General features: G+C 37.3%; 1 protein-coding gene across 5 annotated transcripts in view; it reads right to left on the bottom strand.

Moving 5' to 3' along the window:
- The window catches only part of Lpgat1 (lysophosphatidylglycerol acyltransferase 1), a 113,062-nt gene that overhangs the window by 7,247 nt on the left and 81,361 nt on the right, over positions 1-24,454 (bottom strand). For 3 of the 5 annotated variants that reach the window (XM_074048378.1, XM_074048380.1, XM_074048381.1), the window contains exons 6-7: positions 20,906-21,032; positions 986-1,092 (exon numbers count right to left, since the gene is read on the bottom strand). In XM_074048378.1, the coding sequence (XP_073904479.1) occupies positions 986-1,092; positions 20,906-21,032 (234 nt within the window). Of the gene's footprint in view, positions 1-985; positions 1,093-4,790; positions 4,969-20,905; positions 21,033-24,454 lie in introns of those variants that run through there. The other 2 variants (XM_074048377.1, XM_074048379.1) reach the window with 2 other exon arrangements.

The following is a 24,454-nucleotide window of genomic DNA, read 5'->3' as shown; positions in this document are numbered from 1 at the left end:
CTTGTGCACAGCAAATCCCCTCATGAATCAGCTTACCCTGGAAGATTATCAACAAGGGCAAAGACTTTGCATGCTGAGGAGTGTTAAGGATGACCTTCGTTAATATTACTCTGAAGAAATCTAGCTTTCCTTTCCAGAATAGAACTCAGAGATGTCTGTTTGCTTTGCATTTCTCCTTTTAATTATTAAGATGTATTTCATAAACCATACTGTTTTTTAATATGTCAGTGTTATAAAACCACTTTTGAGGGAAAAAAACATCTAATTTGTAAATAAAGGAATTAGTATAAATTATTCTATTTCAGAAATTATTTGATGTCTATTTCACAGATCCTGTTTTCGGACCATTGTAGATCCCCGTTTGCATTCATGAAAACTTAGTAAGTGAACTTTATCCTTTCATGTAAGAAAACAAGCAAGGCTCTTTGTGTTCCAGCTGCCATGAGGTGAGCAGATTTGCGAAGACACATGTTCACTGCAATGATTTTCCATGTTGGTCCCATGAATCCAAAGTGATGGGGCCAATCAGCCATGGACTGAAACCATGTGACAAAACAACTTTCCTCACTAAAAAAACAAAACTTTAACTAAAAATTACCTCAAATGATATTATTTAAATAACCAAGTACAGTGACAAAACATGAATGTTATTTGCTAGTCCATAAATCACCCCACGTAATTGTACACATATGACTGCACTCATCCACAGATGGTGTTCCTTCCCATGTAGTCTCCTCAATTAGGTCCACTGTGTGACACCATATTTATCATATAGTCCCTGTACACAGGATGATAAAGTAAGAACCTGAATATGTTTAACATAAATTTGTCTTTAAATAAATCCTAAGCTGAAAATCTTAGATATATAGAATGATTTTGATTTCCTTAGAGTATCTATAGAAGCAAAAAATGGTTATCTCACCTAAAGCACACATTTGAAATTTCTGATAACTTCAGAAATGCATAGAATAGAGATACTGTGTACCTGTTTCATAAAAATGTGATAAGAGGTCCTCTTTTTCAATAAACCGTTGATAGAGCCAGTTGGCAAGGTCATTGGTCTCCAAGGGAACATCTTTAATTGGAAAGATCCTATTAAGAGTTAGAAAAAAGGATAAAACTACTTTAATTCAGAAGTGAGACAACTATTCAGTGCCATAATTTAGCTTTGGTGATGAAAAGGTGAATAAACTTACTGAACCACCTTTTGTTTTGTAAAAGTTGGTTTCTTCAACTTCTCAAGTCTCTTTGTCTTTTAAGTTGCTGATTACATACACAACATAGCTCATTTATGCATTTGTGTGGAACACTAAGTGCTAGATATTGAAAACATACTTCTAAATTGCCATCTATTGCCGAGAATATTTCTTCCCATGTAGGTGTAAGTAGAAATAGTATGTAGAACAGATGGAGTTTTAAAATGCAGCTAAATTAGAACATACCTATCATTTAAATGCTAGGCCAAGGGAAAGGCAGAGAACCAGATCGAATTTGCCCAAACTGGTGGCTCACTAGCTCAGGCAGGCCTGTGGCTCACCCTGGTCTTGAATTTGCAATCCTCTTCCTCCTCTACTTCCACCTTCCAAGTGCTGAGATTACAGGCATGCGCTATGGTGCCAAGCTGGGACAACTTTGGAAGTGACTCCTGGAACACTATTCTGAAAACTCTGGGACCAGGTCTTAGTTCAACAGGAAATAAAATTCTTGACGCCCATGAAGCACGGCATGAGCACTATGTATTAATGATCACAAAGAGCTTTTCTTGTTTTCTAGTTTTATGGTGAGTTTTCTCTAGTTTTTTCCTCTAGCAAAGGTGTAAAGGTTCACAGTTTGAAAAGTCTACAAAAGCATATATAAAAAATGGCAGTCCTGCTTCTGTCCCCTTGTTTGTCTCTACTTTCCCAAAGGATCAGTTGTCAACTCATTTAGCCAGCTGCCTTGGTATTTATCATTATGTTTCTTTTTCAGTTCTATGCAGTATCTACTGACCTCCTCCAATGGAAGATGAGGATCAAGCTTTGTCCTCCTCCAATTCTCACCACACACACACATCCTTCCTGTCTTCCCAATGCAGTTGTAAAGCTCAATCTTAGCTGTATTATTATAATCATGTAAATACATACATAGTTAAGTCACGTAGCAAGTTGTGGCTACTTTTTCTTTCTCACTGTCTAAGTACATACAATAAGTGCAACCACAAGCTCTTGGTCCATTGTCTAGAATCAATTTTCTAGATCAAGTCCATAGCCTTTCTCTTACAAGGTCAGGTAGAAAACATTTGAGGCTTTGTATTCTCTGTGGTCTCTGTCAAAACCACTCAATTCTGCCTTGTGTTATGAAAACAGCTGGAGATACTGTATACATAAAAATGCAGAGCTATAATTAAGTGAAATTCTATTTTAAATTTTCACCTGGACTCTGGGTTTTATATCTGTAGTTTTCATTTTGTGAAGTCCTCTTAAAATCATCCTGGTGATGCCCTGCACTCCTAAAATGAATATAATGGTTCCTCTACCTGTGTCTTCTCTTTCTCTACTCATTTGGTGGAACACATTGTCCAGCAGTTTCTTGAGAAAGGAGTTTCTTACATGTCTGTCAGTGATTTTTCCTGTATTGCTATAGTTTGGATCTTAAATGTCCCCCAAATGCCCATGTGTTAGAAGTTTGACTCCCAGGGAGGAGCTATTGGAGGTGGTAAAACTTTAAGAGGCGGGGCCTTTTGGGAAGGTCTTTAGGTCACTGAGGGTGCAACCGTAGTGGATCCTGGGGCCTTGGTCTGTCTTCTCTCTTTGTTCCTTGGACCACTTACTTCATGATGATGTGCTATCTCATCATAGGCCAAAAAGTAACAATGCCAAATGATCATGGACTAAAACCTCCAAAATTGTGAGCCACAAGAAATCCTTTCTCTTTATAAGTTGACTATCCCAAGTAGTTGCTATCACTGACAAACACAGCATCAAACTTGGTTGATAATGTGGCTAGAGGTAGGAATCAGGGTTAGAAACCATTTTCTTCCATTTCTGTCTTCTTGTCCTCCTTTCTGGGAAATTTCTTATTTAACTTCTAAACCTTTTCTAAACTTGGGGACTTGGCTCAAGTGGTAAAGTGCCTGCCTAGCAAGTGCAAACCCCTGAGGTCAAACCCCAGTACTGCCAAACAAAACAAAACAAAAACCCAAAAAACAAAAAACCACAACTTTTTTCTTTTTTATTGTATTTTTATGTTCTAAGGGCTCTTTTATGTTTCTTTTTATGGTATGCTATTTTTGTTTTATTGTTGCAGTATCTTATTATTACAAGAAGCTTATAAAATTATAATGGAAAAATTTAAACATTCACAAAAGTAAAGAGTTAATGAGTTCCAAAGTACTATTAGATGTTTAGAAGTAGTCCTGTCCCTCTTTTGCCTCCTGTGTTTTAGTCTCCATTTTTTAGAGTACAGGATGGCTAGATTACTAGTTATCTGGTAATTGTTTGCTCCCATTTACAGATGTGGGACTAAACAGCAACTGAGAGTTCTAGGTATGTATGTGAATGGAGCCTGCTGACTAGGAGCCTCACTGAGGGTTATTTGGCTGGTCCACATTACATGGTCTTCTTCTAACACTCACCCATTTGCCCAGGAAAGTATAATTTCCGGCTAGACAGTGGAGCCTCTGGCAGCCAGAGAGGTAAGAGGCTGGGAACCTCAGCACTTGGGACACTGACACCACTTGGCCACATATTTTCTTTTTGGGCCCTCTGCCTCTGCAAGGCCTGCTGCTCCTCAGCACAGGGTCTTATCTTTCTCTCTAGAGAAGCCTACAGCATTTTCCAGGACAAAGAAGGAATAATCACCCAGCTACAGGGCGGGGCACGGGGTAGGGCATGGGGGACCTGAATTCTTCCTGAACAGATTACCACCAGTCTGCCCAAATTTAACAGCACTTTTAACCTTTGCATCAGTTACTTTGCAAGGATTTGAAAACTATGACGCACATCACCATAAAAAAGGTAAGCTTATGCAGTATGATTAGTAGAACAGTCCCCAGACCAGTTAAATAAATACAAGGGCTTCCAAAACAAGAAGAATGATGACACAGACTCCTACAAAGGCCTTTTTTGGGGGATTAGGGGTGGGACTAGAGTTTGAACTCAGAGCTTTGCACTTGCAAACAGGCACTCTACTGCTTGAGTCACACCTCCCTCCAGTCCATTTTGCTCTGAGATGGGTTGTTCTGGAGATGGGGTCTCAAAGTATTTGTCTGGGCTGGCCTTGTGCCATGGTCCTCTCAATCTCAAGTCTTCCAAGTAGGTAGGATTACAGTTGTGAGTCACCAGCTCCTGGCTTTACAAAGGCCTTTAAATTGTTTTCATGCCTTGGTCATTTGGTCCCATCTTGGGAAAAGAAAATCAGAAGGAAGATTACTTATGAATCACATTGTAATTAGATCCCTTTCTCTTGAGACTTAAATTTAAATATCAAGTTGGAGATATTTTAATACCTAATCTGAAATGTTAGTGGGCAGGAAAAAGAAGAAGGGGAAGAAGGAAGAGTGTGCTATAAAAAAATCTATTTAAAAATCATTTCAAGAGCTCATACAGCTTTTATTTCAATTTTGTTTTTAAAAATTTAAGAGGAAAAAGTAGCTTTTTCAGGACAGACATGGTGGCACACACCTGTAATCCTAGCTGCTTGGGACGAAGAGATCAGGAGGATCAGGAAAATCAGCATTCAAGCTAGGCAAAAAGTTGAGAGCCCCCTCCCCATCTCAACAACAACAAAAAGCTGGGCATGGTAGTGCACACCTGTATTCCCAGCTTCAGAGGAGGCATAGGTAGGAGGATTGTGGTCCAGGCTGGTCCTAGGCAAAAAAACACATGACACTATCTGAGAAACAACTAAAGCCAAAAAGAACTGGGGATGTGGCTCAAGTGGCAGATCACCTGCATAGCAAGCATGAGGCTGGAAGTTCAAACACCAGTGCTGCAAAAAAAAAAAAAAAAGAACTTTTACATTATTATTATTTCCTAAAATACAATACTACATTGCTCTGAAGAAGCAGTGTAGAACTCTTTGCCTGACTGATTATTTTGAGGAGTAAGGTCCATAAACCTCAAGTCTTGGCTTTCTGCTATAAAATTCCCCATCAGAACTGGCTAGAATCTTCCCCTGTTCTCACGAGCCAACAACGGAAAGATTAAATAATGTGTTAACTTTAAGAAAAACACTGAAGATGCTAAAATCATCCAATAGACTAGTATTTCTTGGCCTGAGACCTATCCTCCGAAGTAATCAAAAGATCTCTTTTGAATCGAACACTTATTCCCTGAACTCTCCACACCATAGGTTCCAAAACAGGTCACTGAGACAGTAAGTGAAACTCCCTGGCTGAGAGTCCCTTCTACTACCAGTGACTGTTGGGACTGGGGGGATGAAGGAATGGGGCTACTGGAGAGTCTGCTTTGTGGGCACAATTAAAGCAATCCCAGTAGCTAGTGTGGCACACTATGAAGAGCAAAGCCTATTTTCTCACCTCTTAAAAGTTCATACTGAGCTCTAACTCTCCCTTTGACTTCTTTTTCGTTGGTACTGGGGATGGAGCTCTGGACCTCATACTTGCTAGGAGGCACATTACCACGTGAACACCACCATCAGCCCTTTCTTGGTTTTTCAGATAGGGTCTTGCTTTATGCCAGGTTGGCCTGGACCACTATCCTATTTGTGACTCTCCACATAGATAGGTAGAATGACAGGTGTGTACTACCATGCTCAGCTATTGGTCGAAATGTAAACTTTTTTGCCTAGGCTGGCCTAGAACCATGATCCTCCCAATTTTAGCCTCCTAAGTAGCCAGGATTATAGGCATGAGTCAATGCACTCAGTCTTCCTGTGACATTTAATATCTATTGAAGTAAAATAAGATAGGGGCTCTATTTCTCATAATGGCAGAGTGGTTCAGAGACAATGATTACAAATTCTGAACAAAACACAAAAGGAATTAGTGGGTGGCACTGGAGAGTGACTAAAAGCAGGCAGGTTTTGGAGAAGAGTCAGTGTTAGAAAGTGGGAATGACACTGGGTGACTTTCTCATTTTTTTTTTTTTAACAGGTTTTCACCAGAGTTAGCATCATGCAGGGAGGCTAAAATACACAGATACATAGTAAGTCTTGTAAGTCTTATGGTTGAACAATGAGAAGACAATTAGGGTAACCATAGCAGCTGGAAAGTGAGGAATCCCCAAAGGAATAAGGCCAGAGTGGAAGCCATAAATTCTGGGTATAAACCTATCCCAAGTCTCTGGATTGCCCTGAACCATGTTTGTATGGGGCTGACTCTAAGCAGAATAAAGTCTCATAGTTCTTAGTCAGCATGGTTCTGGGCACAGGAAATCTAACCATCTGTTGCTTTTTCTTTTCTCCAATTTAAATGTTCTTAAAAGATCAATAGCTTTGTTCTGCTACTAGAGGGATGAGGAATGTCTTCTGTAGTGCTAACTGCTCAGAAGGCTGAGGCAGGAGGATTCTGAGTTCGAGGCCAGCCTAGGCTACACAGAGGGATGTCTTAAAACTAAAATAATCAGATATTTTTAAACGAATAGCACCACAAATGACTTTTCACTTTTAGATATTCTAAAACTGGACACAGTTTAGCATATAAGTAGTATTTTTAAACTATTCACCTCTACCACACAGAGTAGCAGCTAAATATTTACATTATTTTTTACTTTCACAAATACAGTTTTTGCCTTGCTGATACTCACAATTTAGTATAAAATGTTCATGTATGCAATCACTCCTAGCAATCCTTTCATCAGGGGAAAGGATTCATGAGTTTATTTTTCTTCAAATAAAAAAAACCTACCCAAAGCAAATGTCTACAAATCTGCTCTCACTCAGCAACTGTGGCAGTCCTAGCACCTTCCCATTAAGAACCCATGACAGAACCTGTCATCAAGGGCCATTCTCTCTGTCCTGGAGACTGGGGGCTAAGAATGGGCTCATGACCAGTTAAGAAGTTCTGTAGTGCCTTAAGGGAAAAACCTAAGAGGAATCACTGGAAAACTGAAATTTACTTCCCTCTTGTCTTTATCTTTAAAGGAAGTGTGAGGTGTTGAATTTCTGGGCTACCCAACTATTGGCTAAGGTTGAAACCAATACTCAGAGGAGAGCAGCACAGAGACAGACAGAGCTTGAGTTCTTAGGTTAAGCCCATCATAGAACGTGCCCTACTATGTGTGCCAATAAACACATAGCTATGTAAGCCAATAAACTCCCTGATTGTTAAAGTCTAATTCTTTGAGCTAGGCTTTCAGTTACTTAGAGATACAAATATTTAGATTGACTTTTAAGGTATACTAAAACCTTATTCCAACTTTCCAACTTTATTTCACACAACTTCCTTTTATGCATGTTATATTACAGACTACTTATTATTTTCTGCACACGTGCTATACTTCCATACTTCTGTGTCTTTGTTCACAAAGTTATCTCTATACAAAATGCCCACCAGATACCATTCCTGTCTCTACCTATCCATCATCCTTTAAGGTCTAGTACAAATAAATCAAATCATAAACTGTTGTCCAGTGTCAGAAGTCCATAATCCCAGTGGTTAGCACAAAACAGTGTATACTCTTTGTAAGAGAGATAAAAATGCTTGAATCACATCAATAATACTTGCAGTATGAATTATAAAAAGTTAATTTAGTTTTTATTAATACAAAATCAGGTCTAATCACCCTAAGGATAAGTTAGTGAGAGTCATAGGGTCAAAGATTTTGAAATAGTATTTAAAACATTCTTAGGAGAAAATTGATGTTAAAAATCAGGCTAAATTAAATAGAAGAACTTTGATTTACCTTGAAACTCTGAACTTTCGAAAGAACATGACAGAATGGGAGTAGGATGTGTTTGGACTAAGAACCTACTCTACTATGTGCCCAGAATAGAGTGGGTTTTCTCTTGACTACGAAATAGCCAGGAGGGCAGGCCAAATGCTCACTCTCAAAAGCAATCTATTTCTATTCCTCTGATTGTCTGGTTATCCTGGGATTAAAATATTAAAACGAGTAATCCTCTAATATGGCAAAGGATCAAATGCATGGGAAGCCAGTTCTCTTGGAATCAAACAAGAGGAGTTCTTGTGTGATTTAAATAAATAAATCTAGATGTATCAGAAATAACCCTTTATAATACCAATAGTTATCCAAATGGGAAACTAGTTCGTTTTTGAGAAACAAAAATTCTTATCAGTAATCTAGTAATACTCTTAAATACAGTATTCTACCAAAATCCATACAGTCCAATTTAAAATCACTAGATGAAACTACATTTTGAAAAAAGATGTAAAGTAATGCTTAGCAGATAGCATCCCCTATGTTCGAGTTAGAACATTTGAATTTTCAGTCCATCAAGGCTCCAAAACGTGAGCCAAGAAACATGACTAAATCCCCAATTCAATTATGGGAGCACACGCAAGGAACGAGCACTGAAGGAGCACGAGCCGATCAGTTCTTTATTTTAAACAGCTAGTAATCTAGGAAACAACCCAAATACAGTCAAGTGTCATACAAAGGGCTTAAAGACCAGTCATGTGAATTTAAATGAAGGATGGTGCATGTTCATTTATGGCACAGGATATATGGTACAGACCTGAGTCTGGCCTAAAAGGAGTAAAAGTAAATAAGAAACTTATGCATATAGCTTTCAAAAGCCAGAGTGTACTATCAGGCAGACATGAAAAATAATATCCCTATTCCTTCCCTCTTCAGATCCCCGTTTTGCATAAACAATTCCTTCTAACAGTTTCTGTTACTATTCATTTCCATACAGTTTAGTTTATAAACTATGAGTATCATTACTTCCAGGTTATCCTACCTCAAATCTATTCATTGACTTCCTACATAGTGTACCATTTCCTCTTTTCTCCTTCATGTCCTCTTCCTCCTTAGTTCAAACTTCCTTCGCTGTTCTAACTCAGTCCTTTGCAACTGTGTCTCTGATTATACTTACTATTTTATGCCCTACTGATTTTCTCATGTGTTTCTTTTCTGCCAAAGACTTATGTTATATTCATCTGTGCAAACCCAGTATAAAAACCATGCCCGGCCCTTAATGGAAACCAGGTTTTCTGACCTGAATAAAACTGACAGTAATCTGCCAACATAAAACTTTGTCAAGTGCCATATCATGGGCTCAGTTAACTGGCACTACCAGAGTGAGTATGACAAGAATAACTCAGAAATCCAGAAACTGCTTGTTACCAAAAATAGATTTATGGCCAAGAATAAGCACTCAGTTTTATGAAAACAGCATCCAGAAACTCCAACATTAACTTCTACTTACTTTAATACAGGGGATAAACTGAGGCAAACATTTCTAAAGACTCTACAGGTAGCAAACTTAAAATGAGGAGATAATTCTGACCAACCTTAAAGTTTGTGCAGTTAGGAAGATGGGAGATACTAAGCACCCAAGTCACTGCTTCCCTTCACAGACAGGGATAACTGAGCACCTGTGCCCTTGGAGCCCTGCTTGCTACAAGTCAGCTTTAAAGGACTTAAAAATAAAAAGACATGGTTAATCATCCCAGAGGGGATGAGGAGGTAGGGCAAGAGCTCATTTCTTGTGTTATTCCCAGTCACGAAGGGGAATATAAAGCTCTTTAAAAATCATATTATGTCCAGCCTCACACATTAATGTCTCAGTAAACTGGCTTTATCAGTTATAATCTTGGTTCTTTACTACATATAGCAGCTAATTTTATATGTGTTTTGACAAAGCCTGGTTCTTGGGCTTCAGGCCTTTGTACTTGGACCAGGACTTAATACACTATCAGTGCCCTGGCTTGGGAGTTTTCAGACTTGGACTGGGACTTACAACATTGGCTTCCTTGGTCCTCAGACCTTTGGGCTTGGACTGGAACTATACTACTGGCTCTCTGAGGCCTCCAGTTTATAGACTGTGGGACTTATTAGCATCCATAATCACATTACTAATCTCTTATAATAAATCTCTCTATTCATCTATAGCTATCCTATTGGTTCTGTTTCTCTGAATTACTCTAATATACTATGATTACGTAAAATTTTCTTTTGTGTGTAACTTCTTGTAAGTACGTGAAAAGATTTGGAGCATTTTTTTTCTAACTAGAAGATGAATATTTACCTTATATGAAATGATGATTCATCTGTCTCAAAACTACATTACAGAACTATAGAATTCAATCCACAATATGGCAAAATCTCAAGTAAGACCACTTATTTAATACCTCCACTTTAAATAATATCAAACTGTACGTTTTTGTTTTTTTGAGAAAACTTGAATGGCATGGGAAAAGAAAGAGCTTACAGGTAAGCATTAATAAATGATAGTCACACAGACTAAAAACTTAAATTAAATTTAATACATAATTTTCCAGTTTCCAACTGGAACCTCTGATACTGAAAACAGCCAGCCTTTTTCCAGTGAAAAGCAGGACTTAGAGGCAAAGCGGGACAAATCAAGAAATGATAAGGAAAACAGGCAGAAAGAGGGAAAATGGATTAGACAGCAGAAGCAGGGGTGAAATGAGCAGTAATTACGAGTGGTGACAGAGAAAGGCTCTACCATAAGAAAAACTGGCGCTGGGACAACTTCCTTCTGCTAGGGGGAAATGCCACTTTTAGCTCAGGAATGCTCAAAGATGGTGCTACCATGCCCAGATAAGTACTTCTGGAGCTGGCTGAGGTGGTCAGTATCTAAACATGAACCAGTGTGTGGGACTTAGGTAGGAACCACATTAGAGTTACTCACAGTTAGTGGGAAAAGTTGACCTAGGACTTGGTCCCCAACATGCTGAATAACTGATTTTTACTATACAAATTTTATTCTAACTTTTACATGAAGACTATTATATTAATTTAAATCTCTTAAAGCTCAGTTTTAAATTATGAGAAAACACAAGAACATGAAAATGGAGACTACATAATTGAGTATTTCAGTATCTTGGATTTAAAAAGGGAAAAAAACCTAATTAGAATCTAAGTAGGTTTAAGTAGATTTAAGAATCTTAAATGGTATGTATTTGAAATGTGAACTTACTGAATTTTTATAACTACAAGATGAAAATGCTTTGGTTGCAATCATCCAAGTAACTGTGAAATGCAAATTCTAACTTCTGTGGTCAATTTCTTTTTCCTATTAATTGAATGATTAATACATACACATTGCAAAAGCCCTCAATAGTATAATGAGAAGAAAGCGTCTCTCCCCAGAGCCAACCACTGTCAACAAGCAAATAACACCTGCTGTCTCCGGGAGGAGAGGCGAGGAGCTGGGAGGTACACAAATGACCTTTCAAACTTTTGTTTGTTTAAAGTGCTTCCTGCAGAATAATCAATTAAACGGTAAACAATACCTTATTAGGATGCTTCCCCCGCCCCCCCCTCCCTGAGTTTTGGTTTTTTTTTGACAGTACTGGAGTTTGAACACAGGGCCTTGAACTTGCTAGGCAGGTGTTTTACCACTTGAGCCAGGTCCCCAGCCCTTTTTGCTTTCCTTGTTTTTTTGAATATGGTCTCCTTTCTATGCCAGGGCAGCCTGGGCTGCGATCCTCCTACTTAGGCTTTCAGCCTAACTGGGATGACAGACACACTCTACTATGCCCAGCCTTTTGCCTGGGCTGGCCTTGAACTGCAATCCTCCCAATCTCCACCTCCCAAGTAGCAAGGATTACATTATAGGCATGAGCTGCCACACTCAGTTCTAGAGATGTCAATGTAAAAAAATGCACAATTTATGAAACATGGTATATGACTTATTTTTCATTTATTGTGTAGTTTTCAGAACTTAATTCTGGTATTTAAGAAGTGACAGTACCTTATCTCCATGGGATATAGGCTTTGTATCACTTTTATAACCCTCAGATATAAGAAATACAAGTAGAAAATTGTACAGGGCTGGGGGGAACAAGTTAAATTTTAAATAGACTAAAAAGATGACATTTGAGAAAAGACTTGAAGAAAGTGAAGAGGTTAATCATGCAACTTCCAAAGGAAGACTCCTGTGGAGGAGTAAACAGTCAGTACCAAGGCCCTGTGGTAGGAACATGGTTGAGATGTTCAGTGACAGAAAGAAAGCCAGGATAACCCAAGGAGGGACTAAGGAGAAGTAGCAGGTGATGAGGTCAGAGGGAAGAAATAGGTCAAACAGGGGCTTCAACACCATTGTAAGACTTGGTGTTTTAGACAAGAAGCCACAGTGGGATTCTCAGTCTAACACTGATATAGTCTGATGACTTCAATTTTAAAAGAATTACTCTGGCCCAAAAGACCAAAAATCGTATGTTCTCCCTCATATGCAGACATTAGATCAAGGGCAAACATAATAAGGGGATTGAACTTTGATCACATAATAAAAGCGAGAGGACACAAGGAAGGTATGAGGATAGGTAAGACACCTAAAAAACTAGATAGCATTTGTTGCCCTCAACGCAGAGAAACTAAAGCAGATACTTTATTTATTTATTTATTTTTTGATTGATGTGACTTTTATTTATTTTTTTTTTCATTTTTCTTTTATTATTCATATGTGCATACAAGGCTTGGTTCATTTCTCCCCCCTGCCCCCACCCCCTCCCTTACCACCCACTCCACCCCCTCCCGCTCCCCCCCCCCAATACCCAGCAGAAACTATTTTGCCCTTATCTCTAATTTTGTTGTAGAGAGAGTATAAGCGATAATAGGAAGGAACAAGGGGTTTTGCTGGTTGAGATAAGGATAGCTATACAGGGCATTGACTCACATTGATTTCCTGTGCGTGGGTGTTACCTTCTAGGTTAATTCTTTTTGATCTAACCTTTTCTCTAGTTCCTGGTCCCCTTTTCCTATTGGCCTCAGTTGCTTTAAGGTATCTGCTTTAGTTTCTCTGCATTAAGGGCAACAAATGCTAGCTAGTTTTTTAGGTGTCTTACCTATCCTCACCCCTCCCTTGTGTGCTCTCGCTTTTATCATGTGCTCATAGTCCAATCCCCTTGTTGTGTTTGCCCTTGATCTAATGTCCACATATGAGGGAGAACATACGATTTTTGGTCTTTTGAGCCAGGCTAACTTAAAGCAACTGAGGCCAATAGGAGAAGGGGACCAGAAACTAGAGAAAAGGTTAGATCGAAAAGAATTAACCTAGAAGGTAACACGCATGCACAAGAAATCAATGCGAGTCAACTCCCTGTATAGCTATCCTTATCTCAACCATCAAAAACCCTTGTTCCTTCCTATTATTGCTTATACTCTCTCTACAACAAAATTAGAGGTAAGGGCAAAATAGTTTCTGCTGGGTATTGAGGGGGTTGGGCGGAGGGGGGAGAAGGGAGGGGGCGGGGGGAGGGGGGAGAAATGACCCAAACATTGTATGCACATATGAATAAAAAAAATAAAATAAAAAAGAATTACTCTGGATACTGTGTTGGAAACAGATGTCAGAAGGACAAAGGTAAAAACTGAGTGAGCCATTTGGGCATTGTGTAGTCATCAAGGAACAGGTGGGACTAGAACAAGATGGGAAAAAAAAAATGGTCAGATCCAGGATATATGCTGGAGTTTAGAACCAAAAGATTTTCTGGCTGAATGGATTTGGGATGTGAGAGAAAGAGAGAGAAGCTAAAGATGCCTCCGAGATTTTTGATCTGGAAACTTTAACAGTGTGGGAGCACCCATGGATAAGAAGGGCAAGCCCATGGAGAAGTATATAGATTTGTGGGAAAGCCAAAGTTCAGTTGTGGAGATGACTACTAAATATTCAAGTGAGGAAGTCAAACAGTCAGATGTAAAAACCTGCTTAATATGCTCCTTTGAAGAATATGAAATATTTTATTTAACCATTCTTTTATTTATTTATTTATGGTACTGGGGCTTGAGCTCAGGGTCTTCATCTTGAACCACTCTATCAGCCCTATTTTTGTGAAGGGTTTTTTGGGATAGGGGTCATGAACTATTTCCCCAGGCTGGCTTTGAACCTCGATTCTCCTAGCCTCCTGAGTAGCTAGGATTACAGGCCTGAGTCACTGCTGCCCAGCCCACTCTTCTATTGATGGGCATTTAGGTTATTTCTAATATTTCACTCTTATAAAAAATAATCCTGCACTAATAGCCTTGTCTTTCTCTAGGATCTGTTATCCTAAGTAAAACTGTTATGTCATAGAGGTTTTAAGATATTGACACATTGCTTTTTGAGTTGGATGAAAATCTAAGTGTTAATTTCCCTATAATCTCTGAATATTTAAAACTGATGACTATAAAAATCAGTTTTTGTTTTATTTTATACTTCTTTCTTTTATTTTATTTTATACTTCCCTGATCTTTTATAGTTTTATTTCTATGAATAATGAATGTCTTATGTCTTGTTTTTTATTTTGTTTTATTTGAGGTAGGGTCTCACTAGGTAGTCTACTTTGTAGGCTAGCCTCAAACTTGAGATCTACCACACCTAGACATTATTTAATTTTAACTTTTTTTGAGGTTCTGAGGATGGAACCCAGGGCATCACATATGCTAGGTAAGTATACTCTACCACTGAGCTATGTCCTAGCCCTTTTTACTGGGTTTTTAAGAGTTATTGACCCATACAAGCTGTTTGCATGTATACTCAATAGTAATCCTTGCTATGGGCATTTCAAACAACTTTGCTTATGGGATTTTTTGTATATGCCAGTTTTTAGTTTTGATACAGGCAAATTTATCTTTTATCTTTATAATTTATGGCTTCTGATTTCTGATCTTGTAAAGAAGGGCTACTCTGCTGTGAGAATATTACGAGTGTCCTATATTTTCTTCAAATATTTGAGTCTCGTTACTGATGTTGAGATAAAATTATCTGCAATTTATTTAGATGTTCGGTCTGGTGTGAAATCCTGTTATATATTTTGTCCCATATGATGAAGCAATGGTTCTAAAGCTACTTACTGAACAGTTGACCTTCCTCCAATGATTTTATACTGACTCAATCATATACGAGTTCCCAAATAAACCTAGATATGATTGTCTTGTATAAAAAAGACTTATCCACGTGAATTAATTGTACAAGGGTTTCACTGTGATATTCACATACATGCATATAATGTGCTTTGATCAAATTCACCTGGTCTGACCTACACCTTCTTAACCCTCATCCTTCCCCTGCTGAAGTTTTAGAGAGCTTCAGTAATGCTAGTCCATACACCCAGAGCGTGTTCCAGCTAGCTTGGGGTTTCTGATCCTTTCATAGGCTTGGCCCTGCCCTATACTATGTGTTTTCATCACACTAAGCCTTGACATCTGGTAGGAGGAATTCCACTGTTTTGTTCATCTTTAAAACTAATTTAGCTATTCATTTATCTTTACTCTCTCAAATGAATTTTAGAACTATTTTGTCAAGTTTCCTGAAAAAACATCCTGTATTCTGATTGGAGCTACATTAAACTTACAGATTTATTTGGAATAACCACCACATTTATAATTTTTAGTTTTCCCTACTATGAACACAGTATCTCTGTGTATTAAGATCTTTTGTGAAGCCAGGCATGGTGGCTCACACCTGTAATCACAGGAACTCAGGAGGTGGAGACTGGGAGGATGGTGGTTTGAGGACAGCTAAGGCAAAAAGTATGACCCCATCTCAACAAGCCAGGTGTGGTGGTACATGCCTGTAATCCCAGCTTCACAGGAGATACAGGTAAAAGAACTGAGATTTGAGTGCAGCCTGGACACAAAACATAAAACACCTCCCCAAAAAATGACTAAAGCAAAAAGGGTTAGGGACATGGTTCACATGGTAAAGTACTTGCCTAGAAAACATGAGGCCCTGAGTTCAATTCTAGTATTACCCTCTGGAAAAAATCTTTTATGTTTTTATAATTTTAGATAACACACAATGAGAATGAGAATATATATAAATGCAACGGTATGATGTTTGAGACTTGCCTTAAAATAACCCACTTGTGCCTGGCATGTACTAGAGGAAGCAACGTTGACCATGAGCTGAAAACTGCTGAAGGGTGTGATAAATACACTGGTTTTCATTTATAGGCTTGAAATTTTTGTAAAAAAAGTTTTGGAGGAATAATTTTTTTTGAAACTATAGCCTCTAAAGCTTTTATCATGACTCTTTTAGCTGTTATTGTAGAAAGTAAAGATAAAGCAGAAGGAGAAATCAAAATAACAGTATTAATAAATATTTAGGAATAAGATCACGAAATGCTATACTGTTTCTGGTGCTTTTCTCATAAGCAGGTTTTTGCCCCGTCTCTTTGAAAGCTGCCCTGGCTGTGCCGCTCCCGTGCGGGGTGTGGCTGTGCCCTGCCATGAACTGGTGTCTATGCATTTGCACCTGAGGGCTCACTTATAGGCTCCTCACAGCAGTCACGGCAGCCTGCAAGGGATCACCTTTTCCATCCTGAGCACTGTAAACCCGACTGGCTTGAGTAGAATATCATTTCTTTTGTTAATTAAAATACCCTGAAGCAAACATGTCAAATGTTAATATTTGTATATTCTTGGTAATGAGTGTATGTATATTAAAATATCAGTTAAACATTCACTTTCTGAATTAATCCTCCCAAATTAAAAATAAGTTCTTGCCCAAAGTCCCTAATTGGCTGTCTCTTCCAAAATAACCAATTCCATAGTCCAAATCAGACGTGAAGGCAATGTCTCAGCTTCTGGGAATCTATCTACACCACTATGCTGTAGGATGCTAATTCTGTACGGGAGGATCCTCCTTCCTGACTCACTGTCCCAATCTGGAGTGAAGCAGAATTTTATATTAAGGACAGGAATTACTTTTCTTTTATCCCTCTGAACACTCTAGCCTGCAACTAAAGTCTAATTATGCTTAATTTGCTGGTTACATGATGGCAGTGTGCTGTGTCCACTACTTATCTAGTAGTAATAAGCTGTCTTTCAGTTTGACTGAGATAAAAAGGGGAGAAGGGCAGGAAAGAGTTCTCAACGTTTTTTTTAAACTCTCAAGCCTCATGCCTCAGCCTCCAAAGTGCTGGGATTACAGGCGTGCCACACTACACCCAGCTATAAGACAGATATATACCTACTAAAAAATGTTTCCTTAGCTAAACAAATATAAACTATTTGGAAGGAATGAATAAGAAAATACATCTGCTAATACATTAAATGGCTGACATCTAATATATGGGCAATGCTGATTTTTAAATACTAGATTTATCAATAATCCATGCATACTTTATATAGACAATGAAATTCCAATTTGCAAGATAGTCTGTACTATGTAACTGTGCACAAATGCTTACTTTCTCATCTATGTGGTATTTAGGTATTTATGTAGTATTTTAGACGTAACATGTATATTTATGGTTCGTCTCTTCCAGAAATCCTAAAAATCAACATAAGCCTAAGAAGTGAATTAATGTAGAAAATTGTGATTACAAGGAAAAAACTTCATTTTAAAGCACTTAAAAATGAGCTATTGCATTCTTATGTTTATTTCTCTAGCCAACAGTATAGAATCCTATAATCTAAAAAAAATTCTGCTGTTCATTCCTATACATTCTAGTAATCTCGATGGTCTTTTTCTATCTAAATTAAAAGGAAATTCGAACAGAATTGCCTATGAAGGCAGTTAGTCTGTCAGGAAAATATTATTTTTGTTCAGAGATCTCTATATTTTGTCACATGAATTACATAACGTTTATTACAATGAGCACAGAGCAGTTAGTGAAACTTGGTAGCTTTGACTATAATTTACGGGAAGAGAAAACAAACATTACGAAAATAAAAAATGGTCTAAACGCTAGTTAACATTAAATCAGTTATGCCAACTGTAGTTTCCCAAGTGAATTCTGATGGTGAGGAATGTTACAGCGCATATCCTCTGGCTCTCAAGAGGCACTAAGATGTGCCACAGGAGAGGACAGTCATTACCCCCAGAAAATTTACCTAAAATATGCCCTAAGAACCACAGAAACTAAACAGTCAGTACTTAAGAAGTCTTCTACTTCAAACTGAGCTTCTCTTAGAACTATGGTTAGTTCCTATCAAACTTGCTTGCATTTGATCTAAAATGACCACAGTCCTCATGTTGTAATAGGGCTTATACATTTTAGCTCTTTTGATAACCTTCAGCTGACTATTATTTCTCGGAAGAAGGGGAAATTAAAATGAGAAATGTTCTAAACGGGATCTGACCCAGGTGGAACAGAGTGGGGCAGTTATTCTCCTATGGCTCTCATATGTCACACTCCTCAAGATTAGATCAAAAACTAGCAACCATAATGACTTACCCACCTATACCACAGTCACTAAGTGATCATTTCAATAAAATTCTCTAAGAATGAGGGCTGCTGATTGATTCTTAAAGTCAGCTGGGTTGCTAAGACTACCATAGTAATGTTCTAGAGGAAATATGATTAATTGGAGGAATAATTCTTTCATAAATAGTTTTTAAAATCTGCCTGTAGGTAAAGAAATAAACCAACACTAAGCAAAGCTAGTTGGCTTTTAGTGAACTTTATAGTTTCCAGACAATCTTTTTCTATCTTTTTGGGTACCCAGCTCACACTCTACTTAATGCAGTTACTGCTATTTAATTTTTCTTTTCAACCTCCTCACATTAAAAGAGGAAGGGATCTAATACCAGTTTTTATATTATTCATACACATATAATTTCTAAACTTTTAAAAAAACTTTTATTCTGATTAGAAACAGCTTGCCCTTGTTTAAAATTTAAAAACATAACCAAATGAATGTAATCTGAATTAAAACCAATCTTTCTTTCCCTGTGTGTTCTGCTGGCCTATACCAACACAGGAAGAGTCAGTCTACAGCTGGGAGAGCCTCTTCCTGAGAGCTGCTAAGGAAATGGACCACATCCCTCCTCACAAGGTCTTGGAAAACCTCAGTGGGATCCTGACATAGATAGACACCTCTTTCTCACTCACCCCTTTCATTTGCCTTCCCTTATCCTTCTCATTCCCTACCACTGGCCACACAATAATCTCTATGAAAATTTCTGTCCCAAGAGTTCTAGGGTGTTCATATATGTATGTGTGTCTCTATAAATAACTGGGTATACTGTGTACTTTAATGAATATTTTGAAGTATTCTTCTGTATCATACTTTAATCTCTACTCATGTAACATAATGAACTTTTCTTCACTATTTCCATGTCTGGCAATAACATTTCTATAAAGAAGTATACTTCTAAGGAACTTCTTTTTAATTACTGGAAGTATTTTTCTATATCAAACTAAATATTCCTCATCTATTATAATTTGGTTTGGATTTCTAAGTCAGGAATTCTTAAAACTTTTTTTAGGTCATGGATTAATTGTTAAGAATAGAGTGAAAGCTATGATGTTCCTATAGAAAAGTATAATATACACAAAATTTTGCATATTAGTTCAGTTTAAAAAATTCTGAGGTCCATCCCTGAGCCTGTGGTTAAGAACATCTGCTTCAAGTAAATTTAAGAGCTTTTTTCTTGCTTCTGTTATTTTTCCTAAAAATGGGCTGATTCTTCAATTTCTAAGATTACTTATCATTCCATTCATTTTCTCTGATTATGTACAAACTAAAATTCCACCTATTTATTGGTTAAAGAATGCCTATAAAACAGAGTGCTTTCGTCCTATTTCAGTTCTTCAGGGAATGATTTGCTAGGCCTATCCTACACATATCCAGTGAAGACACAATCTACTTGTGTCCAATATACATTTCCAACTGCCATGGAACCTAGCTTAGGCACTGACATTGAACTTCAATGATAGATTATGACTTTATACTCTTATCTACACATGAAGCTCCTAATTTGGCAATATAAGTCACACACTACCATTGATTATAATCTTACAATCACCCTCGCACATCAAAACTTAAGTTTCAAATTTTCCCAACTCTGCACTTACATTTCTATAAATATTCTTCCAACTCCCTACTTATAGGATGATGATAAAACATATGAACACATATGGAAATAAGCTATCTATCTGTTACCAATGGGTAGGTAATTTGAGCAGTGTTCCTCTTATCTTGAGGGCTTTTACAGCAATTATGATCTGTTGGGAGCAATTCATCACATTTGTAAGTTACTTACTATGTGATGAGGTATCTGACAAGGACAGTAAAACTAAATGGCCCAAAGTGATTAAATCGATATAGGCCTTATCAGTGCCGTGCTTTAACACAAACATCTTCACACATTTACATGAAGCTCCCCTCAAAAATCTACATCAAAAAAACTCAAGAAGTTAGAAAGACTATTCAATAAACATTTTTGCTGTTATTTATACAAATGACATAGGTGTAGTAAGATATTAAAAATTTATGTGTAAGTCATATCTAAATTATCAATTTCATCACTCAGAAATTTCATGTGGATTAATGATTTTGAACCTAATTCCATTTCTGTTACTACATATCTACCTAACCAAAGTGAGTATATGTTTATTCTTGTTGTTTACCCCTTAAGCTACTTTTACTCAAAGAGTGTTAGACAAGCTGGTGCCGGTGGCTCACACCTGTAATCCTAGCTACTCCAGAGATAGAGATCAGGAGGATCATGGTTTGAAGCCAGCCCCAGGCAAACAGCTCTAGAGACTCTATCTCAAAAAAAACTCTTCACAAAAAAGGGCTGGTGGAGTGGCTCAAGGTATAGGCCCTGAGTTCAAGTCTAAGTACAGCAAAAAAAAAAAAAAAAGAATATCAGACAATTGAATAATTATAGTGCCTGTAGAACATCATTTTTTAGAGATCTGTATCACTTGGTGAAAATAACCATTTTAAGTAATATTTTCATTTAAAAATTTCAGCATTAGAGTGATCTTTTCCCTATAATCACAAACTATGCAAACTATTTCTACTGTTTGGTTTAAATTAAATGTTAAAATATTCACATTGTCTTGAGGTAGTACTGAGTACTAATACATAAGTCTTACCTGTAATGTACATGTGTGACAGTTGGTTTCCTGTATCCAAGGATCCAGGTTTGAATATCTATCGGTTCAGCTTTGGGATAAGCTATGGTTGTATCTATTATCCACTGGAGGCCTTTTGATTTGCTCTCTAAGAACAAAGAAAAAATTACTTAAGGTTGGATCAGAGTTTATACTATCTGTACAATAAAACCATACAGATTACTTGAGCAGTGTGAAGTTTATCAATATACCTTTTACTTTAAGAAAATAGAATTTTGGCTTTATAATTGTATGTGAGGATAAAATTTTAAAATTTAAAATAAAGGATTTCTTATTATAAAGTGAATGATCTTTCAAACAAACAGAACACTATTACTTACTACACATGTCTATTCCAGTATTCAGTACAATTACGCACTATTATTTATATTTTATCATGCCTATAAAAATTGACCTATGGAAAGGTTAATTCATTTGTATGTAAACTAAAAGTACATACAAATAAAGCAATAAGTCTTCCTACCCTTTGGAAGAACTGATAAAGTGCTATGAGAGAAATGGGGAAGTTTTGTTTAGTCCCATGTCCTTTGTGCTCTGTTTTTATTCTCATCATGGAGTAAGTACAAAGCTGAGGAAGAATGAAGAGAATAGCCCTCACAGAGAATGCTGATAGCCAGACTGTAAAGTATAATAATGGTCTGTTCTGTTTGAAGCACCCAAGAGATCAAAAAAAATCCAGAAACAACAAAACCCCTCATTTTCAAGCCTAAGTCAAATGTATAATAGAAATCAATAAATATTATTTTTGCTTGCTATACATTAAAAACTGGCCTTATATTCTTTAAAGATCTTAGAACAACATCCTGAAGAGGGAAACTCATCTGAAAAAGAAAAGAAAATTTTTCATTTAAAAATAACACACTGGCTGGGCATGGTGGGTCACACCTAAAACTTATCACAGCACTCAGGAGGTTGAGACAGAAAGATTGTGAGTTCAAGGCTACCTGAGCTATTTAGCAAGATTCTCTCAAAAACAAACAAAAACCCCTGTACTGTTAAAGGAATGTATTTATGTAAAAAAACACATTTTAATAAGCTATCAATGATATATATGATGAAATGTTTAGGGGTAAAGTTTACTGATTCTTTGAGATGCATTAAAAAAGAAAACCAAGGTGGGCTAATGGATGGAGAGAAGGGTAGAGAGAGATGTGATAAGGCAAATATAGCAAGATGTAATAGATTCTAGTTATCAGCTCCGGGACAGCACTGAAAATTCTCAGAATTTCATGTTTGGAAATTTTCACAATGAAATGAGGGGGAAAAACTCACTAGAGTTCAGCTTAATATATTTAATCATATAGTAAACACACAAAAGATACTAATCCTTTTAATGTTCATCAGAAAGAACTTAATCTGGATATACGTGCATGGATCATAGGTTAAAACAAATGCAAAGGCACAGTCTGTGTTTACAGGGGATAAAACACTAGTGAATGTGAACACTATGGAAAATAAAAGCAAAATACCAAAATATACAGAAGAAAATAGTGTAAGACAAATAAAACTAATTTTCAGGTATACCAATGATCTAAACAGCTAGAATAAAAATTTTAACTAGGGTAGGATAAATGATAACCTACTTTGCTTTGTTATAAACAGAAGTTGTTTCTCTCCAACTCCCCTTGCCCCAGTCTTTCTTCATTACTAGGCAATGGATATGAGAACTGCCCCTTCGAAATCTTGAGTACCACAAAATACCGACTGATGGACTACTTAAACAGCAGTATTTCTTAGTGGGACTAATCCTGACTGGAAGACCTTTGCCTTCAGCTCTGGCTTGGCTGACATTGGCCCAGTGTCTTTCCAGCAGTGAAGCTATTCTGACTTTCCTTTTCTATTAAAAGACTCTTTCAATTTATCTTTTTAATAGATGATAAAAGATTAAGATAGCTGACTGCCAACAGCTCTTTGGAAAAAAAAAAGAAAGGAAAAACTCAGTGCAATCTCGTGGGCATTACTTCTACATCTATTATTTCTTGCCACTTAAAAACATATTTCTCAGAGTCAATGACATCAATTTGTAGTTTTTTAAGAACATTGGTCTGGTATAGTGGCTCGAGCCTGTAATCCTAGCTACTTGGGAGGAAGAGATCAGGAGGACAGTAGTTTGAAGTTAGCCTAGGCAAAGTTTGCAAGATCCCATCTCAACCAATGGCTGGGCATGTGTCCCTGTCATATCTGGCTATGTAGGAAAGCACAAATAGGACCATGGCTCAGGCTGGTATGCGCATAAAGCAAGACCCTAGCTCAAAAATGACCAACACAAAAAGGATTCGTGGAGTGGTTCAAGTGGTAGGGCATCTGCCTAGCAAGTGTGAGGCCCTGAATATAATCCCCAGGACCGGGGGGAAAGAAAGGGCAAAATGCTACCAAGGAAACTGCCATGGTAAATTTCTTCCAGCTCTTTAGCATCATCTTCACACTTTCAGTGGCTTTAAATTTTCTCAAAAGAGTTGTAATGCTGATGGTGCAAATACCTTCAGCAAAACTTTACAGTTTAACAGGTTATCTCCAAGACATGTTTGCCTTAGAGTGCTGACTGTTTTTTTCTAGTCATAAAAAGAATACATACTTATTATATACATACTTAAAAATTGGAAAATTCAGCAGAGTATTAAGAAATGGGTAAATCATCCACAGTGTAACAACTCAAAGAAATAATCACTGTTAACATTTGGTATCTTTCCTTTTACTCATTTCCTCCTTCCTTATTATTGACAGTGAACTCAAACTGTTTTCACAAGAGTTGCATGTTTCCTCACCCTACTAACATTATGGCATAAGACTGTGCCAAACCAATAAAAATTCTCCATACACATCATTTGTAATGGCCATGTTGTATTCCATAGTATAGATATTATCCATTCTCCCTTCCGGTTATTTCCAACTCTTGTTCTACTATAAATAATGCTGTGATAAACCTTAATGCCTGTATTTCAGATTATTTTCTTTTAGTAATTATTATTTGCAGTGGAGAACACTTAAGTCATTTATAAACACTTTAAGAGTCTTTTTCTTTTTATTCGTTTATTCACATGTGCATACATTATTTGGGTCATTTCTCCCTACTACTCCCCGCCCCCTCCCTTTCCCCTTCACCCCTGTTCCCCAGCTTGCAGGCAGAACCTGTTCTGTCTTTATCTCTAATTTTGTTGAAGAGAAGACACAAGCAATAATAAGGAAGAAAAAGTGTTTTTGCTAGTTGAGATAAGGATAGCTATACAGAGAGATTCCTAGCATTGCTTCCATGTACAAATGTGTTACATCCCAAGTTGATACATCTCTAACTGACCTTTTCACTAGTTCCTGATCCCCTTCTCATATTGACCTCTGTCGCTTTAAGGTTTCTGTATTAGTTCCTCTGCAGTGGGGACATCAAATACTTTCATGTTTTGGGTTTCCTACTTATCCTCATACCTCCCGTATGTGCTCTCCCCTTATCATGTGACCCAAGTCCAATCACATTGCTGTATTTGCCCTAGATCTAAAGTCCACATATGAGAGAGA

Source organism: Castor canadensis, chromosome 11, assembly GCF_047511655.1.
Source record: "Castor canadensis chromosome 11, mCasCan1.hap1v2, whole genome shotgun sequence".
In the NCBI taxonomy this organism is placed as follows: domain Eukaryota; kingdom Metazoa; phylum Chordata; class Mammalia; order Rodentia; family Castoridae; genus Castor; species Castor canadensis.
Note: the sequence above shows the minus strand (reverse complement) of the source record. Positions and strands in the feature narration are given on the sequence as shown.